General features: G+C 46.4%; 1 protein-coding gene across 10 annotated transcripts in view; it reads left to right on the plus strand.

The window, feature by feature from the left end:
* Positions 1–24794, plus strand: part of FHOD3 (formin homology 2 domain containing 3) — a 496353-nt gene that overhangs the window by 261749 nt on the left and 209810 nt on the right. For all 10 annotated transcript variants that reach the window (XM_060781410.2, XM_060781412.2, XM_060781413.2 and 7 more), the window contains exons 8-9: positions 4637–4731; positions 16652–16795. In XM_060781410.2, coding sequence (XP_060637393.2) covers positions 4637–4731; positions 16652–16795 — 239 coding nt within the window. The remainder of the gene's footprint in view (positions 1–4636; positions 4732–16651; positions 16796–24794) is intronic.

Below are 24794 nucleotides of genomic sequence, written 5' to 3' on the forward strand. Positions count from 1 at the left end.
CAACCCGCAACTCGCCGAACAAAGGCGACTAAGGTGGCACAAAAGAGATCTTGAGCGACCACATCGACGACGTCAAAGACCACGAGACCAGCCAAACAGGCCAAGAGGCCTTGTACGGTAACTACTGAGACCGTACGTGTGTGCCATTCCTCAACCAGTTCTGTGGCTTCGGTAAGGTCGACAACAGCTACTCCACCATCATCAACGGTGGTTCACATTGTCTTTCGTCGGGCCCGGGAGGAATCTCGTCGTGCCGCGACCTCCTCCTCTTCGGTCCCTCCCACGCCGGGCAAGTCGCTCTCAAAGTCGATGTCGACTCAACCCCCAGCAAAGAAGAAAAAGATGATGCCTTCTCCTTCTTCATCATCCTCTTCTCAAATTGGTCTTCGCCAATTCAGTCGGCCCAGCCGGAACCCCTCCAACAGCCATCACAGGAGGAGCAGTTGCCGACAGAGGTGCCCGTAGAGCGGCCAGAATCCCCAGTCATCTTGCTGGATACTGTGATAGAGGCACCCAACCGGCCACCTGGACTTACTGCCACACAAGAGCTCTTTCCACCCACGGCAACACCGGAAAGGGGGAGACAAATGGCCAGACTGGCACGTGCTGCTCAGTCTTCAGCCTCCAAACAACCCCCAACCCCATCCTGTCTCCGACTGCCGCCTCCTCCACCTTCACAAAACCATTCCTCGTCCTCCCCCCTCCCTCTGAAGCGGAGGAAGAAGAGGAAGATGGAGAACTTGCTGCCTCGGGCTCGGTACTGTCCCTCGGTAACGAGAGGTCCCCTACCCACTATGCCTACGAGGCCGACCCTCCGTCGCCGACGGACAATGTCAGGGCCTTCACTGACCAGATGGCCCGCATGGCAGACACTTTGGGCCTGGAGGTTAAACACACTTCCAAGGCAGTTACTGACCCGGTATTCAAACGAGTTCAGTCGGAGACACCACCGGCCCCTCTGTTACCCTTTCTGCCATATCTCCTGGATGTTATTCAAGCTTCTTGGAAAACCCCATCCTCCATCCCTCCTACTTCTAAGAAGGTTGAGGCCTGATACCGAACTGATGACGAGGGCCTAGAATAGCTGAAACACCACCCCGATCCTAACTCGGTGGTAGTGAAGGCTGCGCAAGCGTTCAGGAGGCAATTCTCGACCCCCTCAGACCGGAAGGGAATGAGGTTCGATGCAGTGGGCCGAAAACTATTCGGGTGCCCTCTTGTTTGCCAGAATGGCTAACTATGGCACCTGTATGGGGGCTTACCAACAGATCCTATGGGGAAAAGCCATGCCCTTCGTCCAATGGATGTCGGAAGAAGACCGCACCGTCCTGACCACCCTGGCCCAGGAGGCAAACTCTTTGGCGCATCACCAGATGCAGATGGCCAAGCACACAGGAGACACGGCCGGGAAGATGATTGCTCATGTGGTCGCTATCAGAAGACACGCTTGGCTCCGATTTTCTGACCTCTCGACATCGTCAAGGCAGGTCAACGAGGACTTACCCTTCGACGCCCTCAGTCTCTTTAATGCGGGGACTGACGACAAATTAAAGGCGAATCAGGACTTTAAAATACTGGCAGCCAAGTGCGGGATTGAGAACCAATCTCAATCCCAAAGAAGGTGGTTCCAGTACTCGAGGCGGCGCAATGGAGCTCCTTACTGACAGTTCCAGTATTGTCAAACCTTTCACCCCCTTCAGACTGCACAGCGGCAGACTCACCAACCACAGCAGACTCAACAGCATCAACCACAACTGCAGCAACGGTTGAGGTCCCGCCAAGTGTCGGGAGGAAACCATCCCAGGCGCCGTGTTTGATGCTCTCCTGGACGATACCGTCTCCTTATCTGGTACAGATGCCGTTCCCATGTCCCTCCCTTCAATCCCCATCCTCGTATCTCAACCTTGACACCTGCCGTTCGGTGACCGCCTTGCAAGTTTCGTCGATGCATGGAGAAGTATCACCTCCGATGCGTGGGTGCTAATTGTGGAGGAGGGTTATGCATTGGAGTTCAAGGAACTCCCACCAGCAGAACAGATCGTCGAAACCGAATCCTCCTCTCCAATCCTGTCAGAGGTTGACACCCTTCTTCTAAAAGGAGCTATTTCTCCCCTGCCACACTGCTACAAAAGGCAGGCCTTCTTCTCCAAATATTTCACCGTCCCCAAGTTGGATGGTTCCCTCCGCCCAATCCTGGACCCAAGAGACCTCAACTCCCTCATCAGACCTCAGAAGTTCAGAATGGTGATGGTGTCGTCCATACTTCCCCTCTTCAAACATGGGGACCTCTTCACGTCCATTGATCTCTGGGACGCCTCTCAATTCGAAGGCACCACAGACGCTTTCACCTCTCAATTCAAAGGCACCACAGACGCTTTCTTGCCTTTCGGGTTGCAGGACAGACATACTCCTTCAATGTGCTCCCGTTCGGGCTCATAACGGCCCCAAGGACTTTCACGAAATGCATGTCAGTGGTCGCTGCGGCTTTCAGAAAGGAAAAGATCCGATTTTTTCCATATCTGGATGATTGGTAGCTGTTATCACGTTCCCCAGCACTCCTAAGGTCACAGATCCAAAGAACAGGCTCCCTCCTCAGCGATCTCGGCCTCCAGTTGAACAAAGAAAAGTCGCACTTGACTACAACAACGTACATAAAGTTCATCGGCGCCATGTTCGATTTGCTGACCCAGTCTGTTTACCTTCCAAACGCAAGATTCAGGGGGCTCCGCATCGAGACACTCCGAGGCATTCGGTCTTGAATGGTATCAGCCAAGCAAATCCAAATCCTGCTTAGCCACATGGCTTCCACGGTGATGGTGACCCTGTTGGGAATCAAGAGCTGTTAGGCTCAAAAATAATCCTCTCTGAGGGTGATTCCACCAAAAATATAGCAGAGTGCAGGGTGCACAGTAAATAAGCAGCAGAAACTTATATGTAGTGAGCAAGGATTGACTTCCATTTAGCAGGATGGAACAGGATTGCAGATCCACAACTCATAGGATCAAAAATAATATGTTTATTAAAGATAAAAGAAATCCATTCTAGATAGGAAAGGTTCTTGGAGCTAACTAGCTTCACTGAGCTATCATCTAAGGTTAAAGAAAAAAGAAAAATTATAAAAATAACTATTTCTACTACATCTTTGCCTGGACAATGGCAAGATGCTTCCTCACTCTAGAGAAGACAAAAGGAAGAGGCCTGAAAAATGGAGACAGGCCACATGGCCCAGCCCAGGGCAATAAAAATACCTTTAAAAGAGGAAGTTACTTTTCCCTATAGGATTACATTCCTAGGTATTCAAATAGGGAGGGGATAGTACCATGCAAAGATAAGTGAGACAATTCCCCCTTCTTAACCCCTTCTTAACCAACTTAACTACAGGAAATTGGGGAGGAATCCCTAAGTCTATCTAGGCTATCTACTCATTGAGAGCTGGAGACTTGTGCAGTCAGGGATGAAACCCAACAGACCCCACTGGCAAGGCTTCGGTTCAGACCTCTTCAAAGGTGGTTCCTCGACCACTTCAACCCGATCAGAGACCATACGTCAAAGTGCCTCACCGTTCCGCCAGCCGTGCAAAAATCCTTGAAATGGTGGACAGATCGTCACCATGTCTGCAAGGGCATTCCCTTCCATCCCGAACCCCCATCCATCACCCTCACTACAGATGTGTCGATGTTCGCATGGGGATGCCATACAGGAGAACTCTCCGTCCAAGACCTCTGGTCTGCTGTGCCACATCAACTATCTAGGACTTCTGGCAATCTTCAAATCCCTGAAGTAGTACCCATTAGTATAAATCTGAAAGTGATTATATTTAATATTTTAAAATATTGCCTAAAATACTGTAATTCACATGTAATACCATATTTATTGCATAATAGTCACATAATAGTATTACATAAAGGTTGCACCCTTAATTGAGGATTCACCTGCCCACGTGCCTGTCCTCTTGGTACTACAAGGATTGCATTGGCTGTCAGTCTAGGCCAAACTAATCTGCGGAGGCATTCCCAAGGCTCTCTTCTTGGCAAGGCAAGCCCTGTAACACCAAGGAAAGGAGGTAGGCGCACTGGGAAATGAAGGTTCGGATTCCTGTGCACCTATGAGATGTATTTTTTCACCACATAATAGTTTCACCCCCCCCCCTTCATATTTTATCCCATTTTTTTCAGAAAAAAAGGGGTATGACCATTATGCGAATAAAAATGTGCCTGAAATACAAACCAGAGCCACCTGGGTCTGAGACTTTCCCTCTCTTACCTCTGAGGAAAGAGGAGGAAGAAAGTCCAGCCAGGACCTTTTGTATTTCTTTTTTTAAAATGCCTTACATCCAAGGAAGTATAAGGGAGAAAGGAGAGCTTCAGATCCAGCTGGCTTATGTGACAATTAATCAAGAAATGGCAAGAAACCAATTTTGGAATCCCAAAAGTGGGATGCGACTATTGTGTAGTGGCAACCTACGTAGTGAATTATGGTATTCCAAAGCACCTGTTTACTCTATGGAGGTTTTTTGTTTTGTTTTGTTTTTGCCTTCTGCGATTAATTGCTCATTTTGCACCTGTCAAGAAGTTTTGAACTTCATTTATACAATAGAGTTGATCCACTTTCCTAAATATTTTTTTCTTTTTTGCAGGCCTTCAACCATGGTCCAATGTCATGGAGATTTTGGAGGAAAAAGATGGAGTTGACACAGAACTTCTAGTTTATACGATGACTTTAGTGAACAAGGTTTGTTTTTGCTTGGAGTTTATATGTTCTGATATATAGAACTGTTACTGCTGACACATATTTGAGACCAAATGAAAATGTTTCCTTTCATGTTTATATGAAATATGACTAAATGTTTATATTAATAACAAATTACAGTTCTCTCCATTTATTTATTTATTTATTTCTTGCATTTGTTGACCGCCATTCTCAGCCCATTAGGGCGACTCACGGCGGTGTACAACATATCTAAAAAACAATATACAATAAAGCACATCGAAAAAACAACATCTCACTAACACACACTACTATAATTACACTACAAATGATCCCCTCCGTCTTATCGTGGAATCATAACCAAACTCGTAGTCCATATTCCGTTCCAGTTGTCATTACCAGATGATGTACATTCAGTTAAATGCCTTCTCAAATAGCCATGTCTTTAGGCTCTTACGAAAGGCCATAAGGGAGGGCGCCTGCCTGATGTCAACAGGGAGGGTGTTCCACAGCCGGGGGGGCCACCACCGAGAAGGCCCTCTCTCTCGTCCCCGCCAGACGTGCCTGTGAGGCAGGCAGGATCGAGAGAAGGGCCTCCCCAGACGATCTCAAGGCCCTCGTGGGCTCATAGGCCGAGATGCGGTCCGAAAGGTATTTTGGGCCGGAACCGTTTAGGGCTTTGTAGGATAACACTAGCACCTTAAATTGGGCCCGGTAGCATATCGGCAGCCAGTGGAGCTGGAACAACAAGGGCGTTGTATGCTCCCTGCGCCCCGCTCCTGTTAGTAACATGGCTGCCGCGCGCTGGACTAGCTGAAGCTTCCGGGCCGTCTTCAAGGGCAGCCCCACGTAGAGAGCATTGCAGTAGTCAAGGCGGGATGTGACCAGAGCGTGTACCACCGTGGCCAAGTCAGACTTCCCGAGGTACGGGCGCAACTGGCGCACGAGCCTGAGCTGTGCAAATGCTCCCCTGGTCACCGCTGAAACCTGGGGATCCAGGCTCAACGATGAATCCAGGGTCACACCCAAGCTGCGAACCTGCGCCTTCAAGGGGAGTGCGACCCCGTCCAGCACAGGCTGTAACCCTATACCCTGTTCGGCCTTGCGACTGACCAGGAGTACCTCTGTCTTGTCTGGATTTAATTTCAGTTTGTTCGCCCTCATCCAGACCATTACAGCGGCCAGGACCTCGACAGCCTCCTTAGTAGCAGGTGGGAAGGAGTGACAGAGTTGGACATCATCTGCGTACAGATGACACCACACCCCGAAACTCCGGATGATCTCACCCAGCGGCTTCATGTAGATGTTAAACAGCATGGGGGACAGTATAGAGCCCTGAGGAACTCCACAGGTCAAAGGCTGTGGTGTTGAACAGGAGTCCCCCAATAACACCTTCTGGGTACGGCCCTCCAGAAATGACTGGAGCCACTGCAGAGCAGTGCCCCCAAGACCCATTTCCGCAAGGCGCCCCAGAAGGATACCGTGGTCGACGGTATCGAATGCCGCTGAGAGGTCCAGGAGCACCAACAGGGACACACTCCCCCTGTCTAGCTCCCGGCGCAGATCATCCACTAAGGTGACCAAGACCGTCTCGGTTCCATGTCCCGGTCTGAAGCCAGACTGTGCCAAATCCAGATAATCCGTGTCTCTCAAGAATACCTGGAGTTGTGAGGCCACCACGCTTTCCATGACTTTGCCCAAAAAGGGGAGATTGGAAACAGGCCGAAAGTTGTCAAATTTGGTGGGGTCCAGTGATGGTTTCTTCAACAGCGGTTTTATAATAGCCTGTTTTAGGCTCGCTGGAATCTTGCCTTCCCGAAGGGAGGCATTAACCACCACCGTTACCCACTCAGCCAATCCCCCTCTGGCCTCTTTCAGAAGCCAGGATGGGCAGGGGTCTAGGATGGACGTGGTGGGCCTCATTCCTCCAAGTATCTTGTCCACATCCTCGGGTTTCACAAACTGAAAAGAATCCATCAAAATAGGACAAGCAGGTGCTCGTGTCACATCCTCGGAGACTGCATTTAACATGGTGTCCAACCCAGAACGGATCAAAGCGACTTTGTCTGCAAAGAACCGAGCAAATGCTTCACAGCGCGTGACCGAATTGTCAGGGCTCCCGCCTGAAGTGGCGGGAGTTAAAAGACCTCTGACAATCCGAAACAACTCCGCCGGACGGTTTTTTGCAGACGCAATAGTGGCTGCAAAGAAAGTTTTCTTTGCGGCTTTTATTGCCACGGCATATGCCCTTAGAAAGGACACAAACCGTGCTCGATTTGACTCGCTTGGGTCCGAGCGCCACACGCTCTCTAGTTCCCTCTTCCTTCGCTTCATCACTGCCAGCTCCTCAGTAAACCAAGGAGCTGGTTTAGCTCGGCTACTTGAGAGGGGACGTTCCGGAGCGATCGTGTCAATTGCCCTGGTCATCTCCCCATTCCAGAGAGCGACCAAGGCCTCGACATGGTCACCTACCGAGGTGGCGGGAAAATCCCCAAGAGCCGTCAGGAATCCATTCGGATCCATAAGCCTCCTGGGGCGGACCATCTTAATGGGTCCTCCACCTTTGCGAAGGTTAGGGGGCGCAGTGAGCCTAAATCTGATCAGGAAGTGGTCGGTCCATGGCAACGGAGAGATGGACAACTCCTCCACACCGCCACCCTGCTCCCATCCCTGGCAGAAAACCAAGTCCAATGTATGTCCAGCACAGTGGGTGGGGCCAGATATTTGTTGGGACAGCCCCATGGTTGCCATGGCAGACATGAAGTCCTGAGCCGCTCCTGTGAGGGTCGCCTCGGCATGGATATTGAAGTCCCCCAGCACAAGAAGCCGTTGAGACTCCCAACGCCAGGCTCGAGACTACCCCCGCTAGCTCAGGTAGGGAGACTGTAGTGCAGCGAGGTGGACGGTACACTAGCAGAATCCCTATTCTGTCCCGGTCACCCACCCTCAGGTAGACGCCTTCAAAATTTGTGGTCTGCGGGATGGGACTCCTGGTCCGATGGATGGAATCTCTATAGACCACTGCGACCCCGCCTCCCCGTCCTCCGGATCTCGGTTGGTGCTGTACGGAGAAGCCTGGAGGACAAAGCTTGGTATGATTTACACCTCCAGCTTCATCCAGCCAGGTCTCCGTAATGCACGCCAGATCTGCCCGCTCATCCAGGATTAAATCCTGGATAAAGGTCGTTTTTCCGTTGACAGATCTGGCGTTCAACAGCACCACCTTCAATCCAGAGGGCCCGCTCACCTGGTTACACCAATTTACCTTAGGAGACCGGTTTGGGATTGTTAATATGGATAAGCGGTCCAAATTAGGCCGAATTTGAGGTCTCCTTTTTCCGCATCTCCCCCTTCCCACCACGACCTCTATGGGGGCCCCTCAGCTAGTGGAACACCTCCCCTCCTCCATGCCGCAGTCCAAAACCAAGGTCTTAGTTTCTGTTTCGCTAGTTGTTTGGTTTGTTGGCCCTTGCCAACTCCCTTGCTTCCCTTTCCCCCCCCCCCTCCCCATGCACATTCTGTAGTGCTTAACTGTCTCTTATTCTGCAGCTATTAAATACTTCTCTTTCCCACAAGTCTAGTATAGGAGAAGTTGCTGGTTGAATGTTAGCTCAGGTGCAAGCGCGTGAATCCTCTTGGGGTCTGTGTAATTACCCAAACCGAAATTATTCAAGAAATGAATTGCCCCGAAAGAAAAACGGTTGACTTATAAAGACTTATTGATATTAGACAATGAACAATCTTTCTATTCTATATACATAATAAAAGTCAAAATGTGTATTTGTGTATGTGGCAGAGGTGTCCACTTACACAGACAGGCTCCTGCCTCCACAAACAGCTATAGCTCCTATTATGCAAGAAACACCAGTAGCCTTCCCTCCAAGGTTATATTGCAGGTTATGTGTGCGCCACATCCCAGTGTTCCTTTCTTTCTCCATTGGTGTGGAATTTGCATGACCCTGCCCACTGCCTCTACCTTACTCCTTTCCTATTCTTTTATATGGTGCACAGCAAACAGATCAGAATTCATCAGCAACTGAAGATACTGGAGGGGTTTGGGAGCCTGCCTCAACATGATGGAAGTGGTAGTTCACACTGCATCAAGACATAGCACTGTGACCTGCACCAGCAATGGACCTGGACCACATTTGGCACACCGACCCACCATGACCAAGTTTTTTATTTATTTATTTATTTATTATTTAAACTTATATGCCGCCACTCCCCTGGGGATTGGAGCGGCTTACAAGACTAGCTAAAATCTAACAAAATTTAAAAGCAATTTAAAACAATTTAAAAACAACACTATCAAACATTAAAAGCCTGTCGAAACAGGTATGTCTTACATGCCCTGCGGAAAGCTGGTAAGTCCCACAGGGCACGAACTTCAGGTGGCAGAGCATTCCAGACTGATGGCGCCACTGCTGTGAAGGTTCTGCGTCTGGTTGCCATTAGATGCAAGGTCTTGACACTGGGGACTTCCAATATATCTTGGTCCTCAGAACGGAGGGATCTATGGGGTTGGTAGGGGGTGAGACGATCCCTCAGATACATCGGCCCCAGACCATGCAAGGCCTTAAAGGTGAGTATCATCACTTTGAAAGTAATCAATTGGTAGCCAATGCAGCTGTAGTAAGATTGGTGTTATGTGGCATCTCATCGGAATTCCCGCAAGAAGCCGAGCAGCTGCATTTTGTACCAACTTGAGCTTCCAGATCACCGACAGAGAAAGGCCAATATAGAGGGCATTACAGTAGTCCAGTCTTGAGATGACCGTGGCCTGGATCACCATAGCTAGGTCGTCCCTGGACAGGTAGGGGGCCAGCCGTCTAGCCTGCCGCAGATGAAAGAAGGCGGTTCTGCTAGCGGTGGAGACCTGGGCTTCCATCGTCAGCAGAGGGTCCAAAAGGACTCCCAGACTCTTTACCAGTGATGACAGGCGTAGTGCCTCGCCATCCAGGGTAGGCAGCTGGATGTCTCCACTGCCCGGTCGACCCAGCCATAGGATCTCCGTCTTTGCTGGATTCACCCTCAACCTGCTGGCACACAACCATCCAGTAACGGCCTTGAGGCACTGATGGAAACAATCGGGTACAGAGTCCGGTCAGCCTTCCATCTTCAGCACCAGCTGAGTGTCATCGGCGTACTGATAACAATCAGGCCCAAAACCTCAAACAAGCTGAGCAAGTGGTCGCATATAGATGTTTAATAACAGAGGGGAGAGAATGGCCCCCTGAGGAACCCCACAAGATAGAGGGGACTTCTCAGAGACCAGGCCTCCCCTCTCCACTCGCTGTCCATGGTTGTGAAGAAAGGAGGACAGCCAGTTTAAAGCTGTCCCCCTGATTCCAGCAACAGTAAGGCGGTGGGTCAAAAGATTGTGGTCGACTGTGTCAAATGCTGCTGTGAGATCCAATAACACAAGCAGCGCTGACCCACCCTGGTCAAGCTGGCATCGAAGGTGATCCGTGATGGAGACCAGCACAGTCTCTGTCCCATGCCCCGCACGGAAGCCGGACTGGAAGGGATCTAGTCCGGCTGTGTTGTGTAGGAATTGCTGCAACTGCTCCGCTGCTGCCCTCTCAATCACCTTGCCCAGGAACGAGAGATTTGAAACTGGGCGGTAACTGGAGGGAACCGAAGGATCTAAATCTGGTTTCTTCAGCAGGGGAGAAACCACCGCCTCTTTTAAACCCTCTGGAAAAACGCCTTGCTCAAAGGAACTGTTTATAATCTTCAACAGAGGGTCGCGTAATCCCTCCAAGCAGGATTTCACCAGCCAAGAGGGACACGGATCGAGGGAGCAAGTGGTCGGTCTGGCTGCAGCTATGAGCCTATCGACAGCCCCTGCGTCCAGCGGGATGAACCGGTCGAGGATGGGCCCAGCAAGTGGCCACGGAGTCTCAAGTTCTCTCACTGTATTGATTGTAGCGGGGAGGTCCCGGCGAAGTAGCGAGATCTTATCTGCAAAGTAGCTCTGAAAAACCTCGGCTGAAGGGGTCTGATCACCACTTTTTGGGACGGTAGGAACCGTCATTAGAGATCGAATTATTTTGAACAATTTTGCCGGGCGTGAGCTAGCAGACGTTATCAAAGAAGCATAATATACTCGCTTTGCCTCGGTGATAGCATGCTCGTAGGACTCCCTAAATGCCTCATAAGCTGATCTCGATGCTCCGTCACGGAGTTCTCGCCACACGCCCTCCAGCCATCTCTTTTCCCGCTTCATCAGTCGAAGTTCCTCGGTGAACCAAGGAGACCGATTTCAGCGGGGTCTGAGAGGGCATCTAGGGGTGATCTCATCGAGTGCATTGGATAGCCTGATGTTCCATGTGTCCACCTGCACATCGATCGAGTCGCTGGCAGGCTCCAGATCCCTCAGAGCATTCCGGAACCTACTGGGTTCCATAAGTCTCCTTGGGCGAGCCCAAATTGGCTCGGCGCCCTTGCAGCGTGGGTAGGCATGCTCCAACCGGACTCTCAGGACACAGTGATCCGACCATGGAACCTCTATTGTGGAGGCTTGGGTCACTTGAATTCCTGCACTGAAAATCAAATCTAGCGTGTGTCCCGCCCGATGCATGGGCCCAGTACTACAAAGCGAGAGTCCTAGTGTCTCCATGGTAGACACTAGGTCCACAGCTGCTAATGAACAAGAGTCAGCATCACCGTGAACATTGAAATCCCCTAAGACGATAAGTCTGGGGAACCTCAAGGACCACTCCGACACAGTCTCAAGCAGTTGGGATAGGCTGTCTGCTGGTGCGCTAGGCGCACGGTACACCAGCAGAAAGGCTATGCTCTCACAGGAATCCCACACCAGGCCAACACTTTCAATGCCAGAGATGCTCAGCACAGGGACTGCCCTAAGAGAAAAACTTTCTCAGGTGAGCATAGCCACCCCAGCCCCGCCTCCCAGTCCGCATCTGGTGAGTGATTGTATAACCTGGAGATGTTATTTCCTGGAGTAGGGTCTCATCCCCCTCTTGGATCCAAGTTTCTGTAATACACACTAGGTCAGCTCCCTGATCATTACGGACCTAGCATTCACTAATACCAGAGTAGGAGGGGAGGAAACTGGTTGCCTGTCACAAATGTACCTGGGGATAGGCCGCAGGTCAGAAGGGGGCCGAGTCTCCCGCTGACTCAACCTCCCTCTAGTATTCGGCCTGCACCTACCGTCATGCTTCCCCCTCCCAGAGATCGTAGGAATCCTCATGAATAGACCTACTTCTCTTGGAGGCTCTGCAGCACAGATTAGGTGCCCAGTGTTCGACTGGCCATCTGAAAAGCCAGTTAACAAGTAGTCATAAGTGGGGCCCTCAGAGTGGTGAGGAGCAGGTGTAAAGGCCAGAGCACCCGGCCAGCATTGTGGGTTTTGGTGGAATTGACTTTAATTTATAAGAGTTGTAGTTCACCTACATCCAGGAAGCACTGTGAACCCAGCCAATGGTGGATCTGGACCAAACTTGCAATGGATGATGTGCCAAATGTGGTCCAGGTCCATTGCAGTACCTTCACTCAGTTCCAGAGACCCCCCACGAATGACTGACCTGGACCAAACTTGGCACACAGACGCACCCACCCCCCAAGACCCACTATAAATCCTGGTGCGGTTTGGGGAGGATTGACCACAGATTATGGGATTTCCAGTACCTTCACCCAATTCAGCTCCAGCTTCCACAAACCACTGCAACCCCCATAAATAACGGATCTGGGTGGAACTTGGCACACAGACTTTCCATAATGAACTGGAGAAGTTTGAGGGACATTGACATAGATTTATGGGGTTATAGTTCACCTGCATCCAGTGAAACTGTGACTCGATCGACAATGAACTGAGACTATACTTGACACAGAAAAGCCCCATGACCAATTGAACATACTACTGGGGATTGTGGGAATTGACCTTGATTCTGGGAGTTGTAGTTCACCCTTATCCAGAAAGCATTGAACCCAGGCGACATCAGATCTTGACCAAACTTGGCACACAGACTCAATATAGCCAACTGGGAATACAGGCAAGGTATGTGGCTGATAGCCATGGTAATCTGGGACTCGTAGTTCACCCTTATCCAGAGAGCACTTAACTAAGCCGACATTGTATCTGGACCAAACTTGGCACACAGACCCAACATTGCCAACTGTGCATACAGGCCTGGTTTGGGGGTGATTGTCCTTGGCATATGGGAGTTGGAGTCCACCCTTATCCAGAGAACACTGAAACCAGCCAACAATGGATCTGGACCACACTTGACACGCACACCCAACATGGTCAACTGTGAATGCAGGTGAGGTTTGGGGGTGATTAGCCCATGATTTTGGGAATTGCAGTTCACCAAAATCCTTATGCATTTTCTAATTGGAGCATTCATAAACAAACAACAGGAAAGACTGGCTTTTTTTCTAAGAAAGACACCTAAAAATTACCAAACCGATATTACTTAACATCCAAAAACAAACCAAGAAATTTTCAAATAACCCAGGCACCATCAGGTCCTCAAGCTTGTTTAGAATAAACACTACTTAGATGGTATCTAACTCCCATTAGATTAAATCAGATTGATAAAAAAATACTCAAATCAGTATTGGAGAGGTGTCAGGAAATAGGGACATATCTTCATATGTGGTGGCCATGTAAAATTACCCCCCAAAATTGGGAAAGTATTTTTAAAGAAATAAGAGCTATAATAAAATAGAGATCAAGACTACACCAAAATTAGCATTATTACTTATACATACTTTACTTATTACTTATACATATTACTTTCTCACAAGAGGAGAAAGAATTGATTTCTAATCTGATAACAGCAGCTAAATTGTTAATAGAAAAAAACTGGAAAGAAAAAAAGAAATTCAATTAGAAGAATGGTATAGGGAAATTTGGAATATAGCTATTAATTATATGCTAACTTGCAATATTAAAATTAAAAGGGGAATATGGAAACAAACAGATTTATCAAAAACAAGTCACGCCAGACTAATCTGATTTCTTTTTTCAATAGTGTTACAAGCTGGGTAGATTCAGAGAATGCCGTAGATGTAGCGTATCTGGATTTCAGTAAGGCCTTTGACAAGGTCCCCTATGACCTTCTGGCAAACAAACTAGTCAAATGTGGACTAGGCAAAACTACGGTTAGGTGGATCTGTCATTGGTTAAATGAATGAATCCAAAGGGTGCTCACCAATACTTCTTCTTCAACCTGGAAAGAAGTGACGAGCGAAGTGCCATCAGTAGGGTTCCGTCCTGGGCCCATCTGGATGGCCATCTCTCAGGGGTGCTTTGAATGCAATTGTCCTGCCTCTTGGAAGGGGGCGGATGGTCATCTCTCAGGGGTGCTTTGAAAGCAATTGTCCTACTTCTCGGCAGGGGGTTGGACTGGATATCCCATGAGGTCTCTTCCAACTCTATGATTCTATGAACAATGGAAAAGGTTCTGGACAAAGAGTTTGAAATTTACACTGAATAATGACTTGAAAGAAAATTTCTATAGAATGATGTATAGATGGCATCTGACACCAGATAGAATTACTAGAATGTATATAAATACTTGAAGTGATTGTTGGAAATGTGGGGGAAAGGTAAACATCTTTTACCATATGTGGTCGTCACATAAAAGAGCCCCAAAATACTAGGCACAAACACCTATGATATTACAAGAAATTTTTAAAGTTAAATTTGAAATGAAAGCTGAACTCCGTGTGCTTGGAGAGTTAGATGATAGAACCAATAGAAAATGTGTAAGGCTATTGCTATATGTGAAAACAGTAGCAAGAATTATCTATGCTCAAAATTGGAAAGACTCGATTCCGTTGCAAGAGAATTTGCTTATGAAAATAATTGAACTTGCAAAAATGTATACACTTACTCTGTTAATCAAGGAGAGATCTTTAAAAAACTTTAAGAAAGACTAGGCCCATTCGGTATGTTTCTCTAGCAAAGATGGGGTCAGGACTCCATCAGAAGGACTAGAAGAGTGTTATTATTTGGGGAAGGATATATCAATGGTTCTTTTTTATTTAACGGGTGTAGCATATTGAGAAACCATAATAATCAGAGAAGGTAAAGACTTTTGATTATATAATGTAAATTATATGTAATTAATGTTTCTGACGCTTACACATTTTGTTAGTTTGCACGTTTATATGTAGGTTTTGTATTAATTTTTAAAGATCTCAAAATTAATTATAAACAATAAAAGAAAAGCCTACAGTGTCAAATATCCTTGTTAAAGGGCTTTCTGTGTTGTGAGTGGAAGACTTGAGGAAGAATATGGTTAATGTTGAGTGATTTTCCTTGTCTGTTTTCATGCAGTCCATTGTAAAAAGATGAAATGTGTGATCCATATCCAAATGGATTGGTCTGGTGGCTGCCACTTCTTGATCAGTGGATATGAAGAAAATTGTATTGAAAGTATTTTCTCAAGTTGTTATTATTCTTATTTATACCCTGCTTTATCTCCCCAAAGGGGGTTCAAAGCAGCTTGAAATAAAAACATTACTATACAATATAAATATGCAAAAATTAAACTAGAATTAAACACAAACAACACACAAATATTCACAGTTAAAAATTATGCAGTGGTACCTTTTTAATACAAAAACAGTGTGCACAGGAACAGCTGCAGAAATATGTGAAATATTAGCCCAGCAAATATTACAGTAGTTTATAGTCGTTTAAGTCTTTTTACATTCATCAAGTTGAACAAAGTGATCCCCAGGGTCTGCATGCTCTTCCTACCCATTTTTTTAAAAAAGGTTTTTTTTAATGTTTCCAATAAGTATTAAATACATAACTTTATTTATTTATTTATTTATTTATTTATTTAGAAACATTTATATTCCACCCTTCTCTCTCCAAAGGGAACTCGGGGTGGAGCACAACATATATACGGCAAGCATTCCATGCCAGAACAAAAATAACTATATATACATAAACATTAAAATCACTTATATCTACTTTAAAATCAGCTGTCTAAAACCATCTCAAAACATCATGCTGGCTCCAGTCAGCAGAATAGGTTTCCTATTATTGCCTCATTGCACTGTCCCAAAGCCTTGGTCCAACAGCCAGGTCTTTACCATCATTCTGAAAGACAGGAATGAAGGGGCTGATCTAATCTCACCAGGAAGGGAGCTCCATAGCTAGGGAGGGGGCAATCACTGAGAAGGCCTGCCAGATGCGCCTGTGACGGTGGCAGGCCCCCCCCCCCCCCCCAGAAGATCTTAGTCTTCGTGGTGGTTCATAAAGGGAGATCAGATAGGATTACAGTTTGAGATTGTATTCACAAATCGTTTCACAGTTTTACAAGAAAAATTGTGAAATGTTCTCTCACATTTAATATCTAATGGTCAATGGCACAGGACATAGTGGCCAGCCTAGGTGCCAGAATGATGTGGATTGCAACGTTATGGTTACAGTCACTCAAAAATCAAAGAACGGGGGTTAGTAATATATGAAAAAGGTTTGTCCTTTTTAATGGCCTGAATATAGCAAATATATTCTCTCTCTTTGGGCTAAACTGTGAATGCAGTAATCTTCTCTCCAAAGCCATAGAGAGAACCCAGTTTAGGAAAGTTTTTTTTAAAATTTCTCAAACTTTTTCTCTTTTTTACTCATGTGCTTTGTATCCTTTCATTCACTCTTTCAATTCAGTGCAGTGGCTAAGTGCATACAGGGAAACTTCTCTCAATTTTAATCAAAAAGTAAAGACATAAGGCAGAGGAAATCTCATCATTAAGTTTAATGCCATTTACTTCCTAGGAAAATGCCCTTAAATATTGTTTGAGTCCAACTGTTGCTTATTCTGCCCAATAATTTATTACATTTTCCATCACACCGCATTGAAATCTTACCTGACTGGTTTTCTCCTGAAGATCCACACTGGCAAATGTCTAGCAATTCAGAAGAAAAAAATGACATACATTTTATTTTTATTTCCAGACTTTGTCTGGCTTACCAGACCAGGATGCCTTCTATGATGTAGTTGACTGTCTAGAGGAACTGGGGATGGAAGCTATTTCCCAGAAACACTTGAACAAGAAAGGAGCAGACTTGGACTTAGTAGAGCAATTCAACATTTATGAGGTAATCTCGCACAACCTTGGTATACTGGATATACTGGATATATAGAGGAACTGTATCCAAGATATGATTAACTTACCGTATATACTCAAGTATAAACCAAGTTTTCAGCCTTTTTTCTCTATTTATTATTGTTATTATTACATTTATTATTTTACTCTATTTCTTATTATTCTTGTCATTATTACATTGTTATTTTACTCTATTATTATTACATTTATTATGTCATTCTATTATTACTGTTATTATTACATTTCCATTATTTTACCCTATGATTATTATTTTATTACATTTATTATTTTACTCTTTATTATTCATGGAAGGATACGTAAGTTCATTTACACTGAAGAAGTGTAGAATAATTGTTTAATCAGAGTCAGGCAGACTTTTCTTACAGTTTTATGTAAATATTCAAAAATATTTAACCAACTGATGCCTCAATTAATGTAATTTTATTGGTATATATTTTTATTTTGAAATTTGTTGTGGTTCAGACAGATGAAGATGAGGGGATTGGGGTTTTAGAGTCAAGGAGAGTGTGGCGGATGGTTCTTTCTATTAGGGAAATGAGGGGATTTCAGAGCAAGATTCTATCTGTGAGACAGAGTATGAAAGTGGAATTGTTTTGGAGTTCAGCAGACAGGGAGAGGACCTTTCAGCCACAAGGAGATTAACAATCCTAATAAACACCTGGCAGACCAAGATAGCTTGTCTGATGGAACAACTGGGTTAGACAGGGATATCTAGTTGGATCTGAGAGGGAAAAAACAAAAGGCACCAGAAATCCAAAAGAATCTGTGAGAAAGAAGTGCAGAGAACATTTCATAAGCCAGAACCTCGGGGTCAAAGAAATGCCTTCATGTTTTGCAGCCCTTAAATTAGAGAGCATCTTGCTGAGATTTCAGATTAAGCAACATTGCTTTATAGTAAGGATATCAAGTCCTATTTCCAGTTCAAGTTCCTCAGAATTTTGATTCGTGTTTTAAAAAGTTCTGGATTCATGTTCACGCGTCCTTGGATTATGCTCATATTATGATTCTTGTTTTCCTGTACCATTTGTCTTATTTGGATTATTGCCTTTGAAGGCAATATGAGAAGATGGTGCCAAGCTAGCTGGGCCATCTGTAATGATCCTGGAGGCAAATTGGAAATCCAATGTAATCCTCCCTTCTGAGCTCCTCCTGTAACTTGATTGCCCTGGTTTGACCACCAGAGGTATTGGGGGGATGATCTGGTGTGGTTAGGCAATGGAGAAACAGATTGGAAAGAGGAGAAAGATTGAACACCACTGCTGCCACCATGCCATCATGGCCTGGCACTCCCCAATGAACACCTGGAACTTTGGAGGTCCCTTTTAACATCTGGGGCTCCCATTCCTCCGGGGACACTTGCCTTGTTCCTATTGCAGCCGCGAGCGGGCTACATCTTGCTGCCACAATTGAGGCTGCTGAGATTGGGCCTTCCTCCGCCTCCTCCACCAACAGTGAACCACCTTCATTGTTTCTTCGGGCTGCTATTTTTCTGAGGCTACTGTTCCCTGGCCTGCTGGGGAGTATAAAGGAAGGGGTGTAGAAAGGATTAGAAAGAAGGAGAAAATGAGAAGTGTTTAGAGCAGTGGTTCTCAATCTTTCTAATGCCATGACTCCTAAATATAGTTCCTCATATTGTGGTGACCCCCAACCAGATTTTCGTTGCTACTTCATAATTTCTACTGTTATGGAGTGTAATGTAAATATCTGATATGCAGGATGTATTTTTCATTGTTACAAATTAAACAATGTTACAAATTTCTGAGAGTGCCTTGGACTGCGAGAAGATCCAACCAGTCCATCCTCCAGGAAATAAAGCCCGGCTGCTCATTGGAGGGAAGGATACTAGAGACAAAGTTGAAGTACTTTGGCCACATCATGAGGAGACAGCAAAGCTTAGAGAAGACAATTATGCTGGGGGAAGTGGAAGGTAAAAGGAAGAGGGGCCGACCAAGGACAAGATGGATGGATGGCATCCTTGAAGTGACTGGACTGACCTTGAAGGAGCTGGGGGTGGTGACGGCCGACAGGGAGCTCTGGTGTGCGCTGGTCCATGAGGTCACGAAGAGTCGGAGACAACTGAACGAATGAACAACAACAAATTGAACATACTTAAAGCATAATGATTAATCACATGTTTGGGGAAGTATGGAAAACAGATGATGGGATTTGCAATAGAATCATAGAATCAAAGAGTTGGAAAAGACCTCATGGGCGATCCATTCCAACCCCCCGCCAAGAAGCAGGAATATTGCATTCGAATCACCCCTGACAGATGGACATCCAGCCTCTGTTTAAAAGCTTCCAAAGAAGGAGCCTCCACCACACTCCGGGGCAGAGAGTTCCACTGCTGAACGGCTCTCACAGTGAGGAAGTTCTTTCTCATGTTCAGATGGAATCTCCTTTCTTGTAGTTTGAAGCCATTGTTTCGCGTCCTAGTTTCCAGGGAAACAGAAAACAAGCTTGCTCCCTCCTCCCTGTGGCTTCCTCTCACATATTTATACATGGCTATCATATCTCCTCTCAGCCTTGTCTTCTTCAGGCTAAACATGCCCAGCTCCTTCAGCTGCTCCTCATAGGGCTTGTTCTCCAGACCCTTGATCATTTTAGTCGCCCTCCTCTGGACACATTCCAGCTTGTCAATATCTCTCTTGAAATGTGGTGCCCAGAATTGGACACAATATTCCAGGTGTGGTCTAACCAAAGCGGAATAGAGGGGTAGCATTACTTCCCTAGATCTAGACATTATGCTCCTATTGATGCAGGCCAAAATCCCATTGGCTTTTTTTGCCGCCACATCACATTGTTGGCTCATGTTTAACTTGTTGTCCACGAGGACTCCAAGATCTTTTTTACGCGTACTGCTCTCGAGCCAGGCATTGTCCCCCATTTTGTATCTTTGCATTACGTTTTTCCTGCCAAAGTGGAGTATCTTGCATTTGTCACTGTTGAACTTCATTTTGTTAGTTTTGGCCCGTCTCTCTAATCTGTCAAGATAGTTTTGAATTCTGCTCCTGTCCTCTGGAGTATTGGCTATCCCTCCCAATTTGGTGTCATCTGCAAACTTGATGACCATGCCTTCTAGCCCTTCATCTAAGTCATTAATAAAGATGTTGAACAGGACCAGGACCAGGATGGAACCCTGCGGCACTCCACTTGTCACTTTTTTCCAGGATGAAGAGGAAGCATTGGTGAGCACCCTCTGGGTTCGTCCATTTAACCAATTACTGATCCACCTCACCGTATTTTGCCTAGCCCACAATGGACTAGTTTCCTTGCCAGAAGGTCATGGGGGACCTTGTTGAAGGCCTTACTGAAATCGAGGTACGTTACATCCATGTCATTCCCTGCATCTACCCAGTTTGTAACTCTATCGAAAAAAGAAATCAGATTAGTCTGGCATGACTTGTTTTTGATAAATCCATGTTGACTATTAGCAATGACCGCATTTGCTTCTAAGTGCTTTCAGACCACTTCCTTAACAATCTTTTCTAGAATCTTGCCTGGTATCTACGTGAGGCTGACCGGACAGTAATTGTTTCGGTCGTCCTTTTTTCCCTTCTTGAAGATTGGGACCACATTGGCCCTCCTCCAATCTGCTGGAACTTCTCCCGTTCTCCAAGAACTCTAAAAGATGATTGCCAATGGTTCCGAGATGACTTCAATAGGGTTCCGGCCCATCTTACCTGTCGGAACGTATTTCCCTCTACGCCCCTCCTCGGAATTTAAGATCTTCTGGGGAGGCCCTGCTCTCGGCCCCACCTCTATCACAAGTGAGGTTGGTGGGGACGAGGAGCAGGGCCTTCTCAGTAGTGTCCCCTCACCTGTGGAATTCACTCCCCAGGGAAATTAGGTCATCAACATCCCTCCTCTCTTTTAGAAGGAAATTAACAACTTGGATATGGGACCAGGCTTTTGGGTAATCTGGCAGATAGACAAAGGACAATTGACGACTAGAATTGATAGGATTTGACTGTGAGGGCCATTCAGCAGTGGAACTCTCTGCCCCAGAGTGTGGTGGAGGCTCCTTCTTTGGAAGCTTTTAAACAAAGGCTGGATGGCCATCTGTCAGGGGTGCTTTAAATGCAATATTCCTGCTTCTTGGCAGGGGGTTGGACTGGATGGCCCACGAGGTCTCTTCCTACTCTATGATTCTATGATTCTATGAAATGTAGCCCCAAAATGTAGTCCCAAAACTCACACACACCGCAGAAGTCAAAGGAGCGAAACACACAATGATGTCTCAGTGACTTAGATGTAGGAAATCACTGATTTGTGTAGCTGAGGGTCTGGAAAGATTGGGAAATGTAGCTTTAAGTCCCAATACACACACACTATGTTCCTTCTCTTCCCTGGCTCATAGCTCCAAACAAACAAGCCTTCCCTTTTCCCTTCTCTTCTTCCGTGCTTTCCTCGGGCTTCCTCTCTCTCTTCTTCAAAATGAATTTCCTCTGACTGACTGACTGCCAGCTGCTATACACACAACTCAACCCTTCCATCCCACACACCCCAAAACATACACTTCTTCCACCCCACCCTAACCCCAACAGCAATCAAAACTCCCCTCTCCCAAATCTTTCTAATCCCTTCGCCCCTGGCTGCAGCCTGAAACCCTTCTTCCACCCCACACAGTCTCACCCAACAGCGGCAAGGCAACAGCTCCAGACCACAACTTCCCCTCTCCCTTCCCTAGCTCGCAATGAGGCGTCCAGCCATGTGCTTCAGTTTATATAGAGCAATGGCTGCCGGACACTGCCTTCTACTTCAACCAAAGGTGAGATCCATGACTTCCAGTACTTTAAAGACCTTGAAGACTTCTCGAACTTCGAAATCACCATGCACCATGGTTATGGTAATGCTCCCTGTCCAACCCCGAGTAGGCAGCCCCTCTTCGACTTCAAATCAGACTTCACGAGGTATGGTTACAGCTGGCGCACGGGTTTTAATTGTGCAAAGGCCCTCCCGGCCACCGCCAGCATCTGCACATCAAGCGTCAGTGCTGAGTCCAGAAGGACCCCCAAGCTGCGGACCTGTGCCTTCATGGGGAGTGCAACCCCGTCCAGTACAGGTTGCCACCCAATAACCCGGTCAGGCGTACGACTGACCTGGAGGACCTCTGTCTTGTTGGGATTAATCTTCAGCTTGTTTGCCCTCATCAGACCAACACAGCAGCCAGGCACTGAGGGGTTTCCTTGGATTCTGGTGTCCAAAGGGCTTCCTTGGATTCCGGTGGAAAAGAGTAGTGGAATTGGGCATCATCTGCGTGGAGATGGCAACCAACTCCAAAACTCCGGATGACCTCTCCCAGCGATTTCATATAGATGTTAAAAAGCATGGGGGACAGAATGGAACCCCACAGGTCAATGGCTAGGGGTCCGTAGATGGTCGGCGTTTCACAGGCATATGGCAGGGTTGGGAGGACAATAGCTTTATAAACAAGCACCTTGGTATCCCTACGGACCTGGACGGTCCTCAAATACTCTCTGCTTAATTCGGAAGAATGCTGCACTCGCAGAGCTCAGACGGTGTTGTATTTCAGTTGTATTTCTAATGTTACACCGTTAAGCTGTATTACTAGCATTGGAGAGAGATTGGCTGGTGACTGCTGGAAGAGCATTTTGGTTTTCTCAATGTTCAATGACAGGCCGAGCTTCTCGTATGCTTCTGCAAAGAGAGTGGCTTGTAGGTTTTCTTCTGAATACACACAGACAACATTGTCATCGGTGTATTGGAGTTCTATAACAGATGTTGTTGTAACCTTGGTTTTTGCTTTCAGTCTGCTGAGGTTAAATAGCTTGCCATCTGTCGGATAGATGATTTCCACTCCGGTGGGAAGCTTCCCATCAACAAGATGAAGCATCATAGCAATGAAGATGGATAATAAGGTTGAGGCAATAACACATCCCTGTTTGATACCTGATTACACCTTTAATTGGTGACTTTGGGAGCCATTACTGTCCAAGACGGTTGCCATCATGTCATCATGGAGGAGCTGTAGGATGTTCACAAATTTGATAGGGCACCCGATTTTTTAAAGGATGGTCCAGAGCAGTGCAATTCACTGTGTCGAATGCCTTTGCAAGGTCAATGAATGCCATGTATAGAGGTTGATTTTGTTCCCTGCATTTTTCTTGGAGCTGACATGCAGTGAAGATCATGTCCACTGTTCCTCTGGAGGACCAGAAGTTGTTCTGGGATTCTGGGAGGGCATCTTCTGAGAAAGGTAGAAGGCTGTTTTCAGGAATTCTTGCGAGGATTTTTCCAGCGGAGGTTAGAAGGGAGATACCTCAATAGTTTCCGCAGTTTGTTCTTTCCCCTGTTTTGAAAAGGGTGAGAATAGTGGCATTCTTGAAATCTGCTGGGATTTTCTCAAGTCACCCACACTTTTTCTATGAGCTGCTGGAGTTGTTGTGTCATCTCAGGTCCTCCCTCTTTAAAGAATTCAGCAGGGATCCCATCAGGCTTTGTTATTTTATTTTATTTTTGTTGGCTGATGGCATTGCTGACTTCTTCCAAACTAGGCAGTGCTGCAAGCTTATCCCTAGTTTGTGGTTGTGGGATTTGTGAGAGGACCTCTGGCCACGTTGGAGCTGCGATTTAGGAGGCTTTGGTTTAGTTCTTTCCAACATAGTGCAATTGATTTTTTGTCCTTCAAAAGTATGGTTCCATCTGATGAGTGTAGAGAGTGTATGCCATGGTTTCTTGGTCCATAGATAACCTTTGTGGCTTTGAAAAATCCCTGAGCATCATGGGTATCTGCCAGGTGTTGGATTTCTTCAGCCTTCTTTGTCCACCAGATATTCTTGAGTTCTCTTGACCTTCTTTGGACTTCAGCTTTGGCACTGGTGTAGATCTTTTTTTTAGCAGCACAGTTTATTTTATTTATTTATTTACTGCATTTGTTGACCGCCGTTCTCAGCCCTAGGGCGACTCAGTTGATGTCTTTCTGCCATGTTTGGATTTCCTTTTTTTTGTGAATTAGCTGTTGGATCTCGTCATTTTGTCAAACCAATCTTGATGTTTCTTGGTTTAATATCCAATAGTTTCTTCACAGGCTGCGATGGTGGAGGTCTTTGGTTTGTTCCGATGTTCCTCAACATTTTTGGGGTGTTCTATGAGTAGATGGTCCTTGAATGCTGTTTGGAAAAGGGCTCATTTGGAGGGCTCCTGAAGGGCTTGGGTGTTCATTTTGCACCTTGTCTTTCTTCCTTAAAGTCTGCATTTGGGGGGCAATCTTGATAGCCATTGTGGATCAGATTAGCCTGTGGTCTGTCCAGCAGTTGTCAGCACCTGTCATGGCTCTTGTGAGAAGCACATCACGGCGGTCTTTGGCACATGTGATTACATAGTCTAAGAGGTGCCAATGCTTTGATCAGGGGTGCTTCCATGATGTATTGAGCTTGTTTTTCTGGTTGAAGAGCATGTTGGTGATGACAAGGTTATGTTCCACACATTTGGTGGGAAGCAGGATGCCATTCGAGTTGCTGTTTCCAACCCTGTCTTTTCCTATGGTCCCTGGCTGCAGGGTTGAGTCGCCTAATTAGGTTGAGAAACGCGGTATAGAAATAAAGCAAATAAATAAGTCTTATCCAACTCTTGCATTAAAGTCCCCCAGGAGGATGATTTTGTCCTCCTTGGGTATCTCCGATAGGATGGTGTCTAGCTGACAGTAAAAGTTTTCCTTGATGTCTTCGTCAGCATCTAGTGTTGGTGCATAGGCAGTTACGATGGTTGCCTGTTGGTTTTTGGCAAGGTTAATTTGGAAGGCTGATAGTCATTCGTTAATACCAATGAGTGCTTTGGTCAGATGCTTCACTAGATCATTTCTGATAGCAAAGCCAGCTCCATGCATTCTTAGTTCTTCTTCAGGCAGACCCATCCAGAAGAAGGTGTAGCCTCCCTTTTCTTCCTTCAGCTGTCCCTCCTCTGCTGAAGGGCTGCTATGCATCCCAGCTCCCTTGCAATGATAGCAG

This window comes from Anolis sagrei, chromosome 6, assembly GCF_037176765.1.
Source record: "Anolis sagrei isolate rAnoSag1 chromosome 6, rAnoSag1.mat, whole genome shotgun sequence".
In the NCBI taxonomy this organism is placed as follows: Eukaryota; Metazoa; Chordata; class Lepidosauria; order Squamata; family Dactyloidae; genus Anolis; species Anolis sagrei.